Genomic DNA, 14,614 nt, shown 5'->3' with positions numbered 1-14,614 from the left:
AATAGGAGCCTGAGAAATCGGCTGCAGGGTAAAGACAAGTTGAGGATTAAAAACTTTTGGAAACTTGAAGAATTGAATTACTATCCTAAGGAAGTTACCAGGAGGAAAAGAGAGGGACTGAAAAGAGAGAGAGACCTTTTCATCAGATCTCAACCAGCAAGCTTTCTATTTGGTCAGAATTCAGCCAAACTAAATTTGACGATCATCAGCCCTTATTACTCTAGTCCTGATGCAGCACTGTGACGCACAAAGAGTTTTTTAGAGACCCAAGTGCCCGCCAGTGTAGTTTTGGGCATATATCAGGAGGAAATGAAGGATGGTGTTTTAGACTTCAAAATCAGAGCAACTTTTCCATAGAATACTTCATCAGAAGAGGTTGTTATTCTATTTTCCCAGCCAAAACAGAATTTTACTTTGAAAATGTATGAAACAGTGTTGCAGTTGGGTTTTCTGCTCTCTCATCACTGTTAGTTTCACGAAAGTTTTAAGTTATTGCATCAATATGGTTATCAGAATTTAGATTGTGTTTGTAAAGGGGACAATCAATCTGATGGTATGGCCCCTGGAACAAGTACAAAAGTATAAATAAAGGAGCCTGGCTAAGAATTTCTGAACTCGGAACAGATTCTAAGAGTTATTTCTAGTCCTTTGGCTTTTGCCCTATCCTCAGAATATTTACAGAACCTTGCCATGAAATATGAGGAAATAAAAGCTCAGACTTTCAAGAGCCATTATTTATTACTCTGCCCAGCATGAGCAGATCACAGTGTGAACTGCTCGATGCCAAGTCCATGGAAGAAATAGGCCTCTTTCCTGGGTGGCACTGGAGAAGGTGGGGGAATGTGGTGGCCGTGAGGACAGGGAGTAGTGGCAAGGAAAGGGTAAGCCCCAATTAAGGACTCATGTCCTCAGAGTTGGAGTTGCATCCAGCACAAAGCCCATTTTCCATTTTCCTATCTGGGTCACACAGAGGAGGCTTTGTGAAGAGCAGGTACATCCAATAAGAATTATGAGGAAAGCTGAGTTGCTTGATGAGATGCAGAGAAAGAAAGCAGAAGACAACAGCCAGTGGGAGAAATGAAGGAGAGAGTGTTGGGTAAGATGGTCAGCCGAGTCTAGTTTATTCCTCACTTTGCCAGTCTCATTCATGCCTCTTGTGTTCCGTGATCAGTGCTCACTCATGCCGGGAGCTGGCCAGCTTGCACTAAGCAACAACATAAGAAGGGCCTGTAAATGAGGGGCTTCTGTTCCCAGATCTGTTTTCTGGGTAAAGAGGTGCAAGTATCTGCATAGCTAGATCATCACCTTAGATACCATCGTTTCCTCTTCCTGAGGAAACCCAGAGCACTCCTGGAACGTGGTGTGCCAACTACTGCCACGTGGGCTATCATAGGTTTTATGCCAAAAATAAAATACATTTAAAGCATATTATAACAGAACTACTTCACCAGGACATTAAAAACACTTCTCTGCAGAGTCAGGAAAAAAAATACTTCTGAATTAAAATTAAGGTGCACACTCATTTTTAAACACTGACCATGAAAGATCTGAGGTTTTCCCATTTTAGAGGTCATCTGGAAATATCAAAGCTTTCCTCAATCTCCTTGGATGGAAAACTTAAACTGCCCTCCTGTTTGGTGCTTCTTGTAGATTGTGATTCCCAGTTCAGGCTCTTTAACTGAACAGTAGAAGAAGAAAGTAGTGTAGGGCTTTTCTGGCATATAGGTCTTTCTGGTCAAACCAGTGAAACAGGTATCACAACTGTTCTGTTAGGAACCCAAGTTCACCTAACCTGGGTTCTAAGTCTGGGCACAGAATCCAGCAGAATGGTACTTTCATAGATTCTCTCCCCAATCCAGTTCTCTTAAGCAGTCTTTCTTCTGAAACTTTGCATATTTCTAGCAGAGAGGGAAAGGAAAATACCTTTCTGTCCTTTGTAAAGGCCAACTTCAGACCTGGTAAAAATGATTTCATAGAAGGCAGTTATGTATGAAAGTTAGTATGTTAGGGTTGAAATTGACAAAGAAATGCAGGCTTTGCTTTTCTCCAGAAAGGTGACTTTTTGCTCATGCGTCTTCAGTTCCATTAATCAGGAATAGTCCTTTAAAAAACAAAAAGCCCCCAAACCTCCTGTTCCATGCCCCAGGCAGTCTTCCTGCGTCAAGCAATCTGTGACAGCTAGTAAGGTGTTCTGGTACTTTTCCCCTGGAACTCTGGTTGTGAGGCTTCTTGGAACCTCTATAGGAGGTTCATTTAGGCTGACAGAGCTGCCCTTTCTCTCCTGATATTTACATCAGTGTCTTCTCAGATCCTTCTTCGGAGGATCATTCTGGTTGAGAAAAGTATAGGCATAGGCGCAAAATGATGAGGTGTTTTTCTTCACTGTCTGGAGAAATTATAACATGCATAGGTGCTCCTGGATATGGGGAAAGGAAGCAAAATATTAGCCACCAGCTTTTTCCACATGCAGTGTGTGCCTTTCCTTTCAGAGGTACCCTTTGCCCTCTGCCATGTTACTTACTTGAAGATCTCAGGGCTCTTCCTAGCTGTTAGTCATTTTCAGGAACTGAAATGTAATGGAGATTGTTGTTTCTATTTATAGACAGGTACACTGAGATGAAAGGAAAATTAGCATTAGAATTGAATCCTGTCCTTTTTTAATTTCCATCTTTAAATCAAACTGTATTTCCCCCAAATTAAAACCAAAAGCAATAATAGCCCCTTAATGCAGAAAAATTCATGTGCAAATTGTGTGTTAAGTGTGCAATTGTTATAGTCAGTGTACTACGTTTGTAAATTATTTGTGTTTAATTCTTAAAACTGGGTGTGTTGAAAGAAAGGTTCCCACCTAGCTTTCTCTTTTGCACATAAACTTAGTGCAAGTCCCTGTTTCAAGGAGCTTTATGTGGTTGGGTTGAAATTGCTTAATAAACAATTGAAAAAGTTAAGCATAACCTAGAAGTCATTTAGTACTATGAGTCACTTTCCTGACAAGCCAATAAGGCAAGAGAACCCGGTTGCAAAACAATTACTAGTCCTGCCTGAGGGACCCTGGAAATATATTACAGATATGTTAGGAAAACAAAGCAGTAGTGTTTTACCAAGCTGCAGAGAACAAGTTAAGGTTGCTAACCAAACAAAATAACTGACAATGCCAATTTTTACATTTGTTTCAGAACAAGCGACGCTCAAACCATCCGAGGTAAGGTTAACGTTTACATTTTTTTTGTATAACTTTTGCATTTCAAATTGTTTGCTAACTTAAGCAGGCTCGAACTCCTAGAATGTTAAATGTGCCTTTTAAAATGGATAGAAACAGAGCTAGAGTGAGCAATCAAGTGCTTGTGAGTGAAATGCACAGGGTAAATCAGAGGAATTTTCAGATACCATCTGAAGATCTTAGGTAGAGGAAAAATGTGACTATTTCATCTCAGAATGTGTGTGAGATGGGACATTTCAGAATCTTAGGTACTCACTTATTCAGGTAAATTTCAAATAAATATTGTAGCAGTGTTGTGGTACTAATATGGGGGTACCTTTCCCTAGTTCCCAGCTACAGAATTCCACAAACCCTGAGGCTTATAAAACTTAATACATAACCAAATCAACAGAAATTCACTTTTATAAAATTTATAAATAAAATAAATGACACACTACATCACTTTCAGTCTCTCAACTGTAAGTTCAAGCAGACTTCCTGCCTCATTATACCATCTAAAGTTGTTCCAGCAAATGTGTTTTCCTATTTGTTACTTTAATGTTTTAATTAAAATTTAAAAGTAATTAAAAATAAAAACTTAATGCATCTGAAGGCATTCTCTTGGAATGAATCTCTTTGATCCTGCTAGGACAGAAGGAAGGGTGGCCCTCATTCCAGGAAGTCAGTAGACCTGTCCCCTATCATGAAACATTGACACTGCCCAACATTCGCTAGTACTAAAAAGTTCTAAGGTTCTTCATCTAAGGATGTGGTTATGTGTTTCTGCCAGTTTTCCATTTGAGCACAAATGTGATTCATATCATGTCTTATTGATGAAATCAAAATCTGATAACATATCCTTTTGGTTTCACACAGAGTCTGAGGTCTAATGGCTTAGAAGTACGAGATCCCTGTCACCTCTCAGAATAAAGCTCTTTTAAGAAAATATGAAAGAATGAAAAATATAGCAGATTACAGGCAACCAGTACCTTGGCTGTCAACCAAAAATAATACATTTCTTACCTGACCTCCAAAAAAAATCATAGCAAAGAAAATTAAAATGTAAAATGTCTGTGATTAGCTATGTGAACCAGAAATATAGTAATCTGAGAATTTCAGAATAAAAGAATGACAAAAAGCATTCTATGTCAAATTATTTTAGCACATGACAATTATATCTCATTAAGAGTAGTATAGTATTAGTATGTTTTTAATAGCCTGGCATTTATATAGTTGGTAGAAATAATGAAAAGTACAGCAAGATGTCAAACAAGAGGTAACTGTTTTTACTTTTTTGCATAAGCATATAATTTGTACATACAGGGTATCAAGAATGTGATGTGAGGAAATTCACATGCACCCTTTAAATGTTATCAGTTGACTATATTTTAGACTTTAGAATCTAGCTCAAGGAATGCATAACAGGATAATAGTATTTAAAAGATAGGTCATGCGAGTTCTGCTAGGGCTAAAATAAATTAACATAAACTTGTTTTTAGTGTTTAGTCAATAGGTAAGATTTTTCATCAAGACTGTAAGGATTCTTCCAGCAGTGTCAATGAAGATCTTGGAAAGTAGCCTTCTTTCTCTTACTCTCACACTGTTATTAGATAATTGAGACAGATTTCCTCGTAGAGCTTTGAACTTTAACTCAATTTTACTTTACCTTTACCTTTACCCTCTTAGATAAAGGTATACATGTATCCCCCCACCCCTGCCCTGGGCAAGATGATTTCACTTGATTTTATTTAAACAATGAGAACTGGGCGTATTTACAGACAGAAAGTGTGCTAATAAGAAGTGGTTAATAATTTTCACACTGATACAAAATAATTCTCTCCAGGCATTTTATACTCTTAAAAATTACACATAAGCCTATTCTGAAAGGAATTAATTTTCACATTGATTTTTTTAAAATGCAGCATCAGTATTTTAGTGACTTGCTTAACTTTTGATTACACAAAGTGTAATTTTTATTTAATGTGTGATTCTGCTAATAATCTCTACTTTGGATGGATAATTATAGTAAAATCTTATACTGGCCAACCTATTTGGAAACTTTAGCTTAGCATAAGGGAGAAGTATAGCAAAAGAATGTTAAGAAACATCTTTCACTCCATACCTCCCCACCAAGACTTTGTGGAAGGTGTATTCACTCTCTGAGGCAGATGCTTATATGATGTTTAGGAGTCTTCCCAGAAGTACCAATGAAGGCCTTTTGTAAGCTCTGTGATTTTTCCCCCCTCTCTTAGAGGTCTTCTTTTTCTCCATGTACCAATTAGTAGTCCTCTTCTATTCCCCTTTCAATGGCCATGATTGTGAATTTTTAATTTCACACTTCATTCTCAAGGTAGGTCAGTTCTCTATAGCCACAGGATCACCCTGGGCCTCCCTAACCTGGGATGTTCATCTTGCCTCCCATTCTGGAGTGGACCTTCAGAAGCCACTTCTAGCTCCAGGAAGCAGGGTTATCATCACATATCTATTTAATATATATCTACTTCAAATCTATTCCTTAATGTAGGTTTTCCTGCTTTTAAAATAGGTAGAGGAACCAAAGCCAGTTTCATATAGCAAATGAAACTTTGCTTGTTGTGTTGGTAAAATCAACAGAGGGAATTAGGTTTCTCCTAAAAGAGGCAAGAAGAGAGATTCTTGGACGATAAAGGCATTTCTTTTAGAGAAAGACAAGGTAATAGGTAATGAAGCAAGAAATAAAATCAGGTTGGTTGGTTGTCCCCACCCGCCCATCCCCTACTTCTCCGTAGATCAAAGAAGCTGAGAATGTGCTGAAGACTGATTGTCCGATCTCATGGGGCTGTAACTGAGAGCTCCCAGGGGTGGCAACTGGATGTGTCCCTGCTAGGGACAGCATCTTGTCCAGCTCTATCCCAGGCTTTTGAGAATATAGGTGGGGGAGAGGAGTATGTTGGATAAGATACGATAAAATGACAGTTGAAATTTGTACTTTAAAATTGTTTAAATATGTTCTGCTAAACATTTCCAAATTTTTTACAATATAAAATACTTTTTAGATGCTTTTAAAGTATAATAAATCTCAAGCTCTCCAATGTACTTGGTCTAAGTAGCTTCTCTCTTTTTTAAAATGCACCAGATCATAGTTTGTTCCACTGCCTACTCTTCCTGTAGAAATGTTCGTTTTCAGGGTCACTGATTTGCAGTGACTTTCAGGAGGAAAAACCTAAATTATAAATAGTAGGGTAATACTTTAGTAGCAAAATTTACCATTTACCTGAGTTTAAACATTCAAAATATCATGAAATGAATAATAATGACAATGATATCAATAATAATAATAAGCTATCACTTAATAATCCTCACTATGTGTCAGGAACTGTTCCAAGCATTTAACATAAATTAACTCATTTAACTCTCACCACAAATGCTATGAAATAGGTACTGTTATTATCCCCATTTTATAGATGAAAAAACAGGCATAGAGACTTTAACTAATTTGCTCCCAAACAGGTGTCAAGTGACAGGGAGGGTCTGAATTTGAATTTATGCAGTCAGATTATAGAATCCATACTCTTAATAATTGCACCATGTTCCCTATTTTAATCCTAACTTCAGGGTCATATAGAGTTGCCCTTGAACTGAAATGCTCTTTTTCACTTTCTAGGTTAATAGTTTTTAAATAGTACTAGTTTAGGGCTAGTAGGAATAAGACCCAAAGTTTGAATTCTTTCTTGCCTTCCAAGCACTTTGATAGTAAGAGGAGTTAGAGTAGTAGAAAAACAGCTTCTGTTGTACATTAAGAAGGTGGAGGAAAAGGCAGGAGGTAAATAGCCACAAGACATCCATCATTATATATTTTCTTGTTGAAAATATTGTCATTTATGTAGAGAGCTCCAAAAATTTTATAAAATTTTAGACAAAAAAGATTTTTTTTGGAAAGCAGTTTTCTTCCATGTTATTGGATATGAACCTATAACTCATCATGCTTCCCCATTTTGGGCTTGGCTGTTAAGAAGCCCAGTGTGATATTTTCTTCTCCTCACTCACAACGCTCTCTTTATACTAGGTTTTTTTTTTTTTTTCAGTATAGCCATCCACCTTGTTCAGTATAGCTTCAATGCTGATTTAATGATCATATTAGGCCTTCACAAATCCATTTTAAAAGTAGTTGGGTTAAAAACAAAACTTATATTTTTAATAATTCTCCAATTTGCTTTTACCTGAGAACCCTGATGTCTGCTTTGAGGCCCATTTAACTTATAAATAAAAACAACAGGAAGAACCCTAAGAAAAACCCATGGCTAATGTGTGCTTGGCAAAGCCAAGTCTGCTCTGAATGAAACCAAGTCTCCACACACAGGCACAAACCCCAACACATGTAGAAAGTGAATTGCTTTTGTGAATATCTGAATTATATGGTAGTTATAGACTGAGCATTTCATCCAGTTATATAACAAAAAGTGAAAATCAAGTTCTTATTAATTAGTCAGATTACCATAGTTATTAGGTAGGAATGAATTTAATGCTTGTGAAATCAAATGTATAAACAGGCATTTTCAAAGATTTAAAACCTCTTTTGTTTTGCATCTTATCTATAATTTTTGTAATGCACAATTTTTCATATGGATTTCTTTTCTATAATAAGAATTTACTTTCATGGTTCACAAGCTGCATGGCTGTTTTGTTTCTTAAAATATTCAGATATCACTGATCCATAATGAAAACACCATTCTCATTTAAGTGTTTGCTAAAATCAGAGCTTGAGATCTTTGTTTGGAGGTTGTATACTTTCTCCAGTCCCTGGTCTGTCAGGCCTCAAAAATAGCTGCGTTAGAGTTTTGGAGGTCAAAACTCTTTGTTGGGAGCATTTTCTAAGCAAAAATGGCTACCTGGGCTTTGTTTTCATAATTCCTATAGTCATTATGACTTAAAAAAATGCGTCATAATCCCCAGAGATGGTGAATGAAAAGATATTTCTTTCCCATAATGCTATATCAATGATTTATCAAATGCAGTGTTGTTCAAGTGGAAGACTTATTAGAGAAACAAAAATTATAAAAAGAAACCTTGGAACCAAGTGTTTTGATCAAATTTAGTCATACTTTAAAAAAATTTTTTTTGGAGTGTAGTTGATTTACAATGTTGCGTTAGTTTCTGCTGTACAGCAAAGTGAATCAGTTATACATATACACGTATCCACTCTTTTTTATATTCTTTTCCCATGCAACTCATTACAGAGTATTAAGCAGAGTTCCCTGTGCTATACAGTAGGTCCTTGTTGGTTATCTATTTTAAATGTCGTAGTGTTAAATGGAAAAAGTGCAACATTCATTGGACTTCCAAAGTGTCACAAAATAATACAATTTGATAACACGAAATCTTTGTTGTTCTTTGTTTTACCTTTCGGTACAGAAACGGACCAATGGACTCCGAAGAACAGCCAGACAGGTGGATCCAGGTGTGTGATTAAACATCTATAATCATTTTTTCAGTTAAGTGATTATGAAAGTATATGGGAATTGCTGTAGAAAGTCAGACAGATTGTTGGCCTCTGTTCCTCACAGTTTGGTATATAATGTGTGACCAGGAGGCGACCGTCTACTGTGTAAATCATTTACCTAAGACAGGGTCATGTGATGAGTAACCATCAGTACCACAGTCTTTCCGCAGTCAGCAGTTGAGCTGGTTATTTGCTTACTGAACAGCCTCAGGGTGCCTGGTTAATGCTAACATATCCAACACCCTTTCCCTGCTCCCTCCCAAACCTGGAAAAAAATCAACCAGCACTTAAAAAATCAGCATGTTCTGAGGGGGTGGGGGGAGGTCATAAACCAGACAACTTTGGTACCCTCCCCATTTGGGAAAATAATTTTCTTTATCCTATATCTATATTATTTTATAATACAAGAATGAGTTTAAGGACTTTGTGAACAAGTGTCCTCTCCAGAGACCAATTCTTTGCAGAGAGCATTCAGTTGTTTCCTGTTTAATATCACGAGGTTGACCCTGTCATTATTTTCATATAATTATTTTTCGTCCATTAAGCAATGCCTTCCATAGTTTAATTACCAAAGATTTGTCGTGTATATGGTCATATTATTGTGAGTAAAAGATATTCATTGCTAAAGGATTCCAAATATATGAACTTAATAATAAATCAAGTAGAACATGAAATATAGAGTAGTCTTGCTGGAAAATAATCTGGATTATGTGTTTTGTTTTCTCATCGTAAACAGTGTTCACCTAGTTGTAAAGTTTAGCTTTCAAAGCATTATAGCTTTTCACTGAAACCACACCCCTGGTAGCCATGCCAGTTTATGAGCTGTTTGAAAAGATTTATGGGAGCTTTGTTGCCTCTGGCTAGAAATTGCCTCACTTGTGTCCTGAGATCAGTTTAAATCTTTTAAGTGCAGAACAAAATTAAGGCCATTAAAAAAATTAGGGGTTCTGGTTTACTTTTTTATTGTGTCTGACTTTCCCAAGATGATACCCTTTGCAGAAAACTCTACAATAATATTTAAAAGTGACTTCTTCTGTTCTATTCAGTAGGAGTGTATGACTGTGAACATAATATTTTTTCTTTATTTTGTATGAGTTAGAGTATTTCTGTTTCTGAAAATTACCTAAACTTTATAAATATTATTTTAAAATATTTTCTCTTTCTTCTATGGGCATTTTCATTTAATCTATTTTCCCCCAAGGAAATGCATTTCTATATATACAGTGTGTCAGTAGGAAAACATTTGACTTTTAACTATGTACATTATAGCCAGAATTTTTTGGAGCCCTTAGATTATTTAAAGGGAGGTAAATGAATTCACAGATTATAAATATAGCAAAGTGGACCAATAATAAAATAGTTTATCTTCCTTTATCCTAAAGGTGATGGCTTTCTATAGATATCTCTCTGGTATTTATATTTGTCCAAAGTTTTTAGAACTTCATGAAGAATAAACTTATAAATACAAAAGAAGTAGTGCCATATGTTATGTTTGGGGAAAAATATATGCATTATATATAAAATACATAGCTGTATATATATATATATATATATATATATATACACTCACACACATAGCTTTCCATTAGGTATAGTAAATACATATGTGTTTTCTCATTTTTCCACACTTTTGAAAAGAAAGCAAATAGTTGATGATCTTGCCTGTTGTAGATCCTAATGTAATAATCATTTCTCCCTGTAGAGTGTCATTTTTTAAATTTATTTATTTTATTTTTTATTTTTTATTTTATTTTATTTATTATTTTTTAATAACAAATTTAATCAGTTATACATATACATGTGTTCCCATATCCCCTCCCTTTTGCGTCTCCCTCCCACCCTCCCTATCCCAACCTTCCAGGCCGTCACAAAGCACCGAGCTGATCTCCCTGTGCTCTGCGGCTGGTTCCCACTAGCTATCTACCTTACGTTTGGTAGTGTATATATGTCCATGCCGCTCTTTCACTTTGTCACAGCTTACCCTTCCCCCTCCCCATTTCCTCAAGTCCATTCTCTAGTAGGTCTGTGTCTTTATTCCTGTCTTACCCCTATGTTCTTCATGACATTTTTTTTCTTAAATTCCATATATATGTGTCAGCATACAGTATTTGTCTTTCTCTTTCTGACTTACTTCACTCTGTATGACAGACTCTAGGTCAATCCACCTCATGACAAATAGCTCAATTTTGTTTCTTTTTATGGCTGAGTAATATTCCACTGTATATATGTGCCACATCTTCTTTATCCATTCATCCGATGATGGACACTTAGGTTGTTTCCATCTCCGGGCTATTGTAAATAGGGCTGCTATGAACATTTTGGTACATGTCTCTTTTTGAATTATGGTTTTCTCAGGGTATATGCCCAGTAGTGGGATTGCTGAGTCATATGGTAGTTCTATTTGTAGTTTTTTAAGGAACCTCCATACCGTTCTCCATAGTGGCTGTACCAATTCACATTCCCATCAGCAGTGCAAGAGTGTTCCCTTTTTTTCACACCCTCTCCAGCATTTATTGTTTCTAGATTTTTTTGATGATGGCCATTCTGACTGGTGTGAGATGATATCTCATTGTAGTTTTGATTTGCATTTCTCTAATGAGTAAAGATGTTGAGCATCCTTTCATGTGTTTGTTGGCAGTTTGTATATCTTCTGTGGAGAAATGTCTATTTAGGTCTTCTGCCCATTTTTGGATTGGGTTGTTTGTTTTTTTGTTATTGAGCTGCATGAGCTGCTTATAAATTTTGGAGATTACTCCTTTGTCAGTTGCTTCATTGGCAAATATTTTCTCCCATTCTGAGGGTTGTCTTTTGGTCTTGTTTATGGTTTCCTTTGCTGTGCAAAAGCTTTTAAGTTTCATTAGGTCCCATGTGTTTATTTTTGTCTTTATTTCCATTTCTCTAGGAGGTGGGTCAAAAAGGATCTTGCTGTGATTTATGTCATAGAGTGTTGTGCCTATGTTTTCCTCTAAGAGTTTGATAGTGTCTGGCCTTACATTTAGGTCTTTAATCCATTTTGAGCTTATTTTTGTGTATGGTGTTAGGGAGTGATCTAATCTCATACTTTTACATGTCCCTGTCCAGTTTTCCCAGCACCACTTATTGAAGAGACTGTCCTTTCTCCACTGTACATTCCTGCCTCCTTTATCAAAGATAAGGTGACCATATGTGCGTGGGTTTATCTCTGGGCTTTCTATCCTGTTCCATTGATCCATCTTTCTGTTTTTGTGCCAGTACCATACTGTCTTGATTACTGTAGCTTTGTAGTATAGTCTGAAGTCAGGGAGCCTGATTCCTCCAGCTCCATTTTTCGTTCTCAAGATTGCTTTGGCTATTCGGGGTCTTTTGTATTTCCATACAGATTGTGAAATTTTTTGTTCTAGTTCTGTGAAAAATGCCAGTGGTAGTTTGATAGGGATTGCATTGAATCTGTAGATTGCTTTGGGTAGTAGAGTCATTTTCACAATGTTGATTCTTCCAATCCAAGAACATGGTACATCTCTCCATCTATTTGTATCATCTTTAATTTCTTTCATCAGTGTCTTATAATTTTCTGCATACAGGTCTTTTGTCTCCTTAGGTAGGTTTATTCCTAGATATTTTATTCTTTTTGTTGCAGTGGTGAATGGGAGTGTTTCCTTGATTTCACTTTCAGATATTTCATCATTAGTATATAGGAATGCCAGAGATTTCTGTGCATTAATTTTGTATCCTGCAACTTTACCAAATTCATTGATTAGCTCTAGTAGTTTTCTGGTAGCATCTTTAGGGTTCTCTATGTATAGTATCATGTCATCTGCAAACAGTGACAACTTTACTTCTTCTTTTCCGATTTGGATTCCTTTTATTTCCATTTCTTCTCTGATTGCTGTGGCTAAAACTTCCAAAACTATGTTGAATAAGAGTGGTGAGAGTGGGCAACCTTGTCTTGTTCCTGATCTTAGTGGAAATGGTTTCAGTTTTTCACCATTGAGGACGATTTTGGCTGTGGGTTTGTCATATATGGCCTTTATTATGTTGAGGAAAGTTCCCTCTATGCCTACTTTCTGCAGGGTTTTTATCATAAATGGGTGTTGAATTTTGTTGAAAGCTTTCTCTGCATCTATTGAGATGATCATATGGTTTTTCTCCTTCAATTTGTTAATATGGTGTATCACATTGATTGATTTGTGTATATTGAAGAATCCTTGCATTCCTGGAATAAACCCCACTTGATCATGGTGTATGATCCTTTTAATGTGCTGTTGGATTCTGTTTGCTAGTATTTTGTTGAGGATTTTTGCATCTATGTTCATCAGTGATACTGGCCTGTAGTTTTCTTTCTTTGTGACATCCTTGTCTGGTTTTGGTATCAAGGTGATGGTGGCCTCGTAGAATGAGTTTGGGAGTGTTCCTCCCTCTGCTATATTTTGGAAGAGTTTGAGAAGGATAGGTGTTAGCTCTTCTCTAAATGCTTGACAGAATTCGCCTGTGAAGCCATCTGGTCCTGGGCTTTTGTTTGTTGGAAGATTTTTTATCACAGTTTCAATTTCAGTGCTTGTGATTGGTCTGTTCATATGTTCTATTTCTTCCTGATTCAGTCTTGGCAGGTTGTGCATTTCTAAGAATTTGTCCATTTCTTCCAGGTTGTCCATTTTATTGGCATAGAGTTGCTTATAGTAATCTCTCATGATCTTTTGTATTTCTGCAGTGTCAGTTGTTACTTCTCCTTTTTCATTTCTAATTCTATTGATTTGAGTCTTCTCCCTTTTTTTCTTGATGAGTCTGGCTAATGGTTTATCAATTTTGTTTATCTTCTCAAAGAACCAGCTTTTAGTTTTATTGATCTTTGCTATCGTTTCCTTCATTTCCTTTTCATTAATTTCTGATCTGATTTTTAAGATTTCTTTCCTTCTGCTAACTTTGGGATGTTTTTGTTCTTCTTTCTCTAATCCCTTTAGGTGCAAGGTTAGGTTGTTTATTCGAGATGTTTCCTGTTTCTTAAGGTGGGATTGTATTGCTATAAACTTCCCTCTTAGAACTGCTTTTGCTGCATCCCATAGGTTTTGGGTCGTCGTGTCTCCATTGTCATTTGTTTCTAGGTATTTTTTAATTTCCTCTTTGATTTCTTCAGTGATCACTTTGTTATTAAGTAGTGTATTGTTTAGCCTCCATGTGTTTGTATTTTTTACAGATCTTTTCCTGTAATTGATATCTAGTCTCATAGCATTGTGGTCAGAAAAGATACTTGATACAATTTCAATATTCTTAAATTTACCGTCTGTCTAGAGTGTCTTTTGATGTTAGGCTTGAATTATGTGTTTAGAGTTGGTTGTCTTTTTTATCTTTGCTTCTTTCTGTTTATTTCTGTTTATTACTTTCTATTGGCAAGTTGCAAAGCTTTTTTGCTCAAAGTTAACTCTAGCTTGATGACTGTCTTACTCTGAGTTGATCCTGATGTAACTATTGTTAAGATTTTCACAGTTGTGTGGGAGAAGTTTCACCCCAGGATATTTAAAGAAGGGATCAATAAAACTGAGACCTCCTAAGCATGGACACACTGCTTCCAAGGAGCATTATTTGCTATCAGTGTTTTTACTATGAAACGTCCTTTAATCTTTTCTCTTTTAGCTATTTTAGCTGTCTTTTCCAAGTGTTAACACACTGACTACTTTCCAGGGCCTCACTTAGAGTGGCTTGTAGAAAAAAAGTGATTAAAGAATTTGGGAGGTCAGATGTAACCACTTCACCAGGTCCAAATTTCAGAGCCATGTCCAAAGTAAATTACATATCTTCTCCATAGACCTTTTGTTCTGGAAAGGAACTTAATGCATAGTTCTTTGGGTAGTAGTATTACTGAACCAAACTTAGGTCCACTCATCCTCGGGCAGTGAAGCCAATCTACTGACACCAGGTTGTGGTGAAGGAAAGTACAACATTTATTGCAGGGCACCAACGGA

The 14,614-nt window shown here is 36.4% G+C and overlaps 1 protein-coding gene across 1 annotated transcript in view; it reads left to right on the top strand.

The window, feature by feature from the left end:
- The window catches only part of VAV3 (vav guanine nucleotide exchange factor 3), a 404,602-nt gene that overhangs the window by 268,937 nt on the left and 121,051 nt on the right, over positions 1-14,614 (top strand). Inside the window, exons 18-19 of the mRNA XM_082613120.1 lie at positions 3,177-3,202; positions 8,591-8,636. Coding sequence (XP_082469246.1) covers positions 3,177-3,202; positions 8,591-8,636 — 72 coding nt within the window. The remainder of the gene's footprint in view (positions 1-3,176; positions 3,203-8,590; positions 8,637-14,614) is intronic.

The sequence above is a fragment of the Mesoplodon mirus genome (assembly GCF_964341445.2).
Source record: "Mesoplodon mirus genome assembly, chromosome: 3".
In the NCBI taxonomy this organism is placed as follows: domain Eukaryota; kingdom Metazoa; phylum Chordata; class Mammalia; order Artiodactyla; family Ziphiidae; genus Mesoplodon; species Mesoplodon mirus.
The sequence above is the reverse complement of the archived record's forward strand: the minus strand, read 5'-3'. Positions and strand labels throughout refer to the sequence as shown.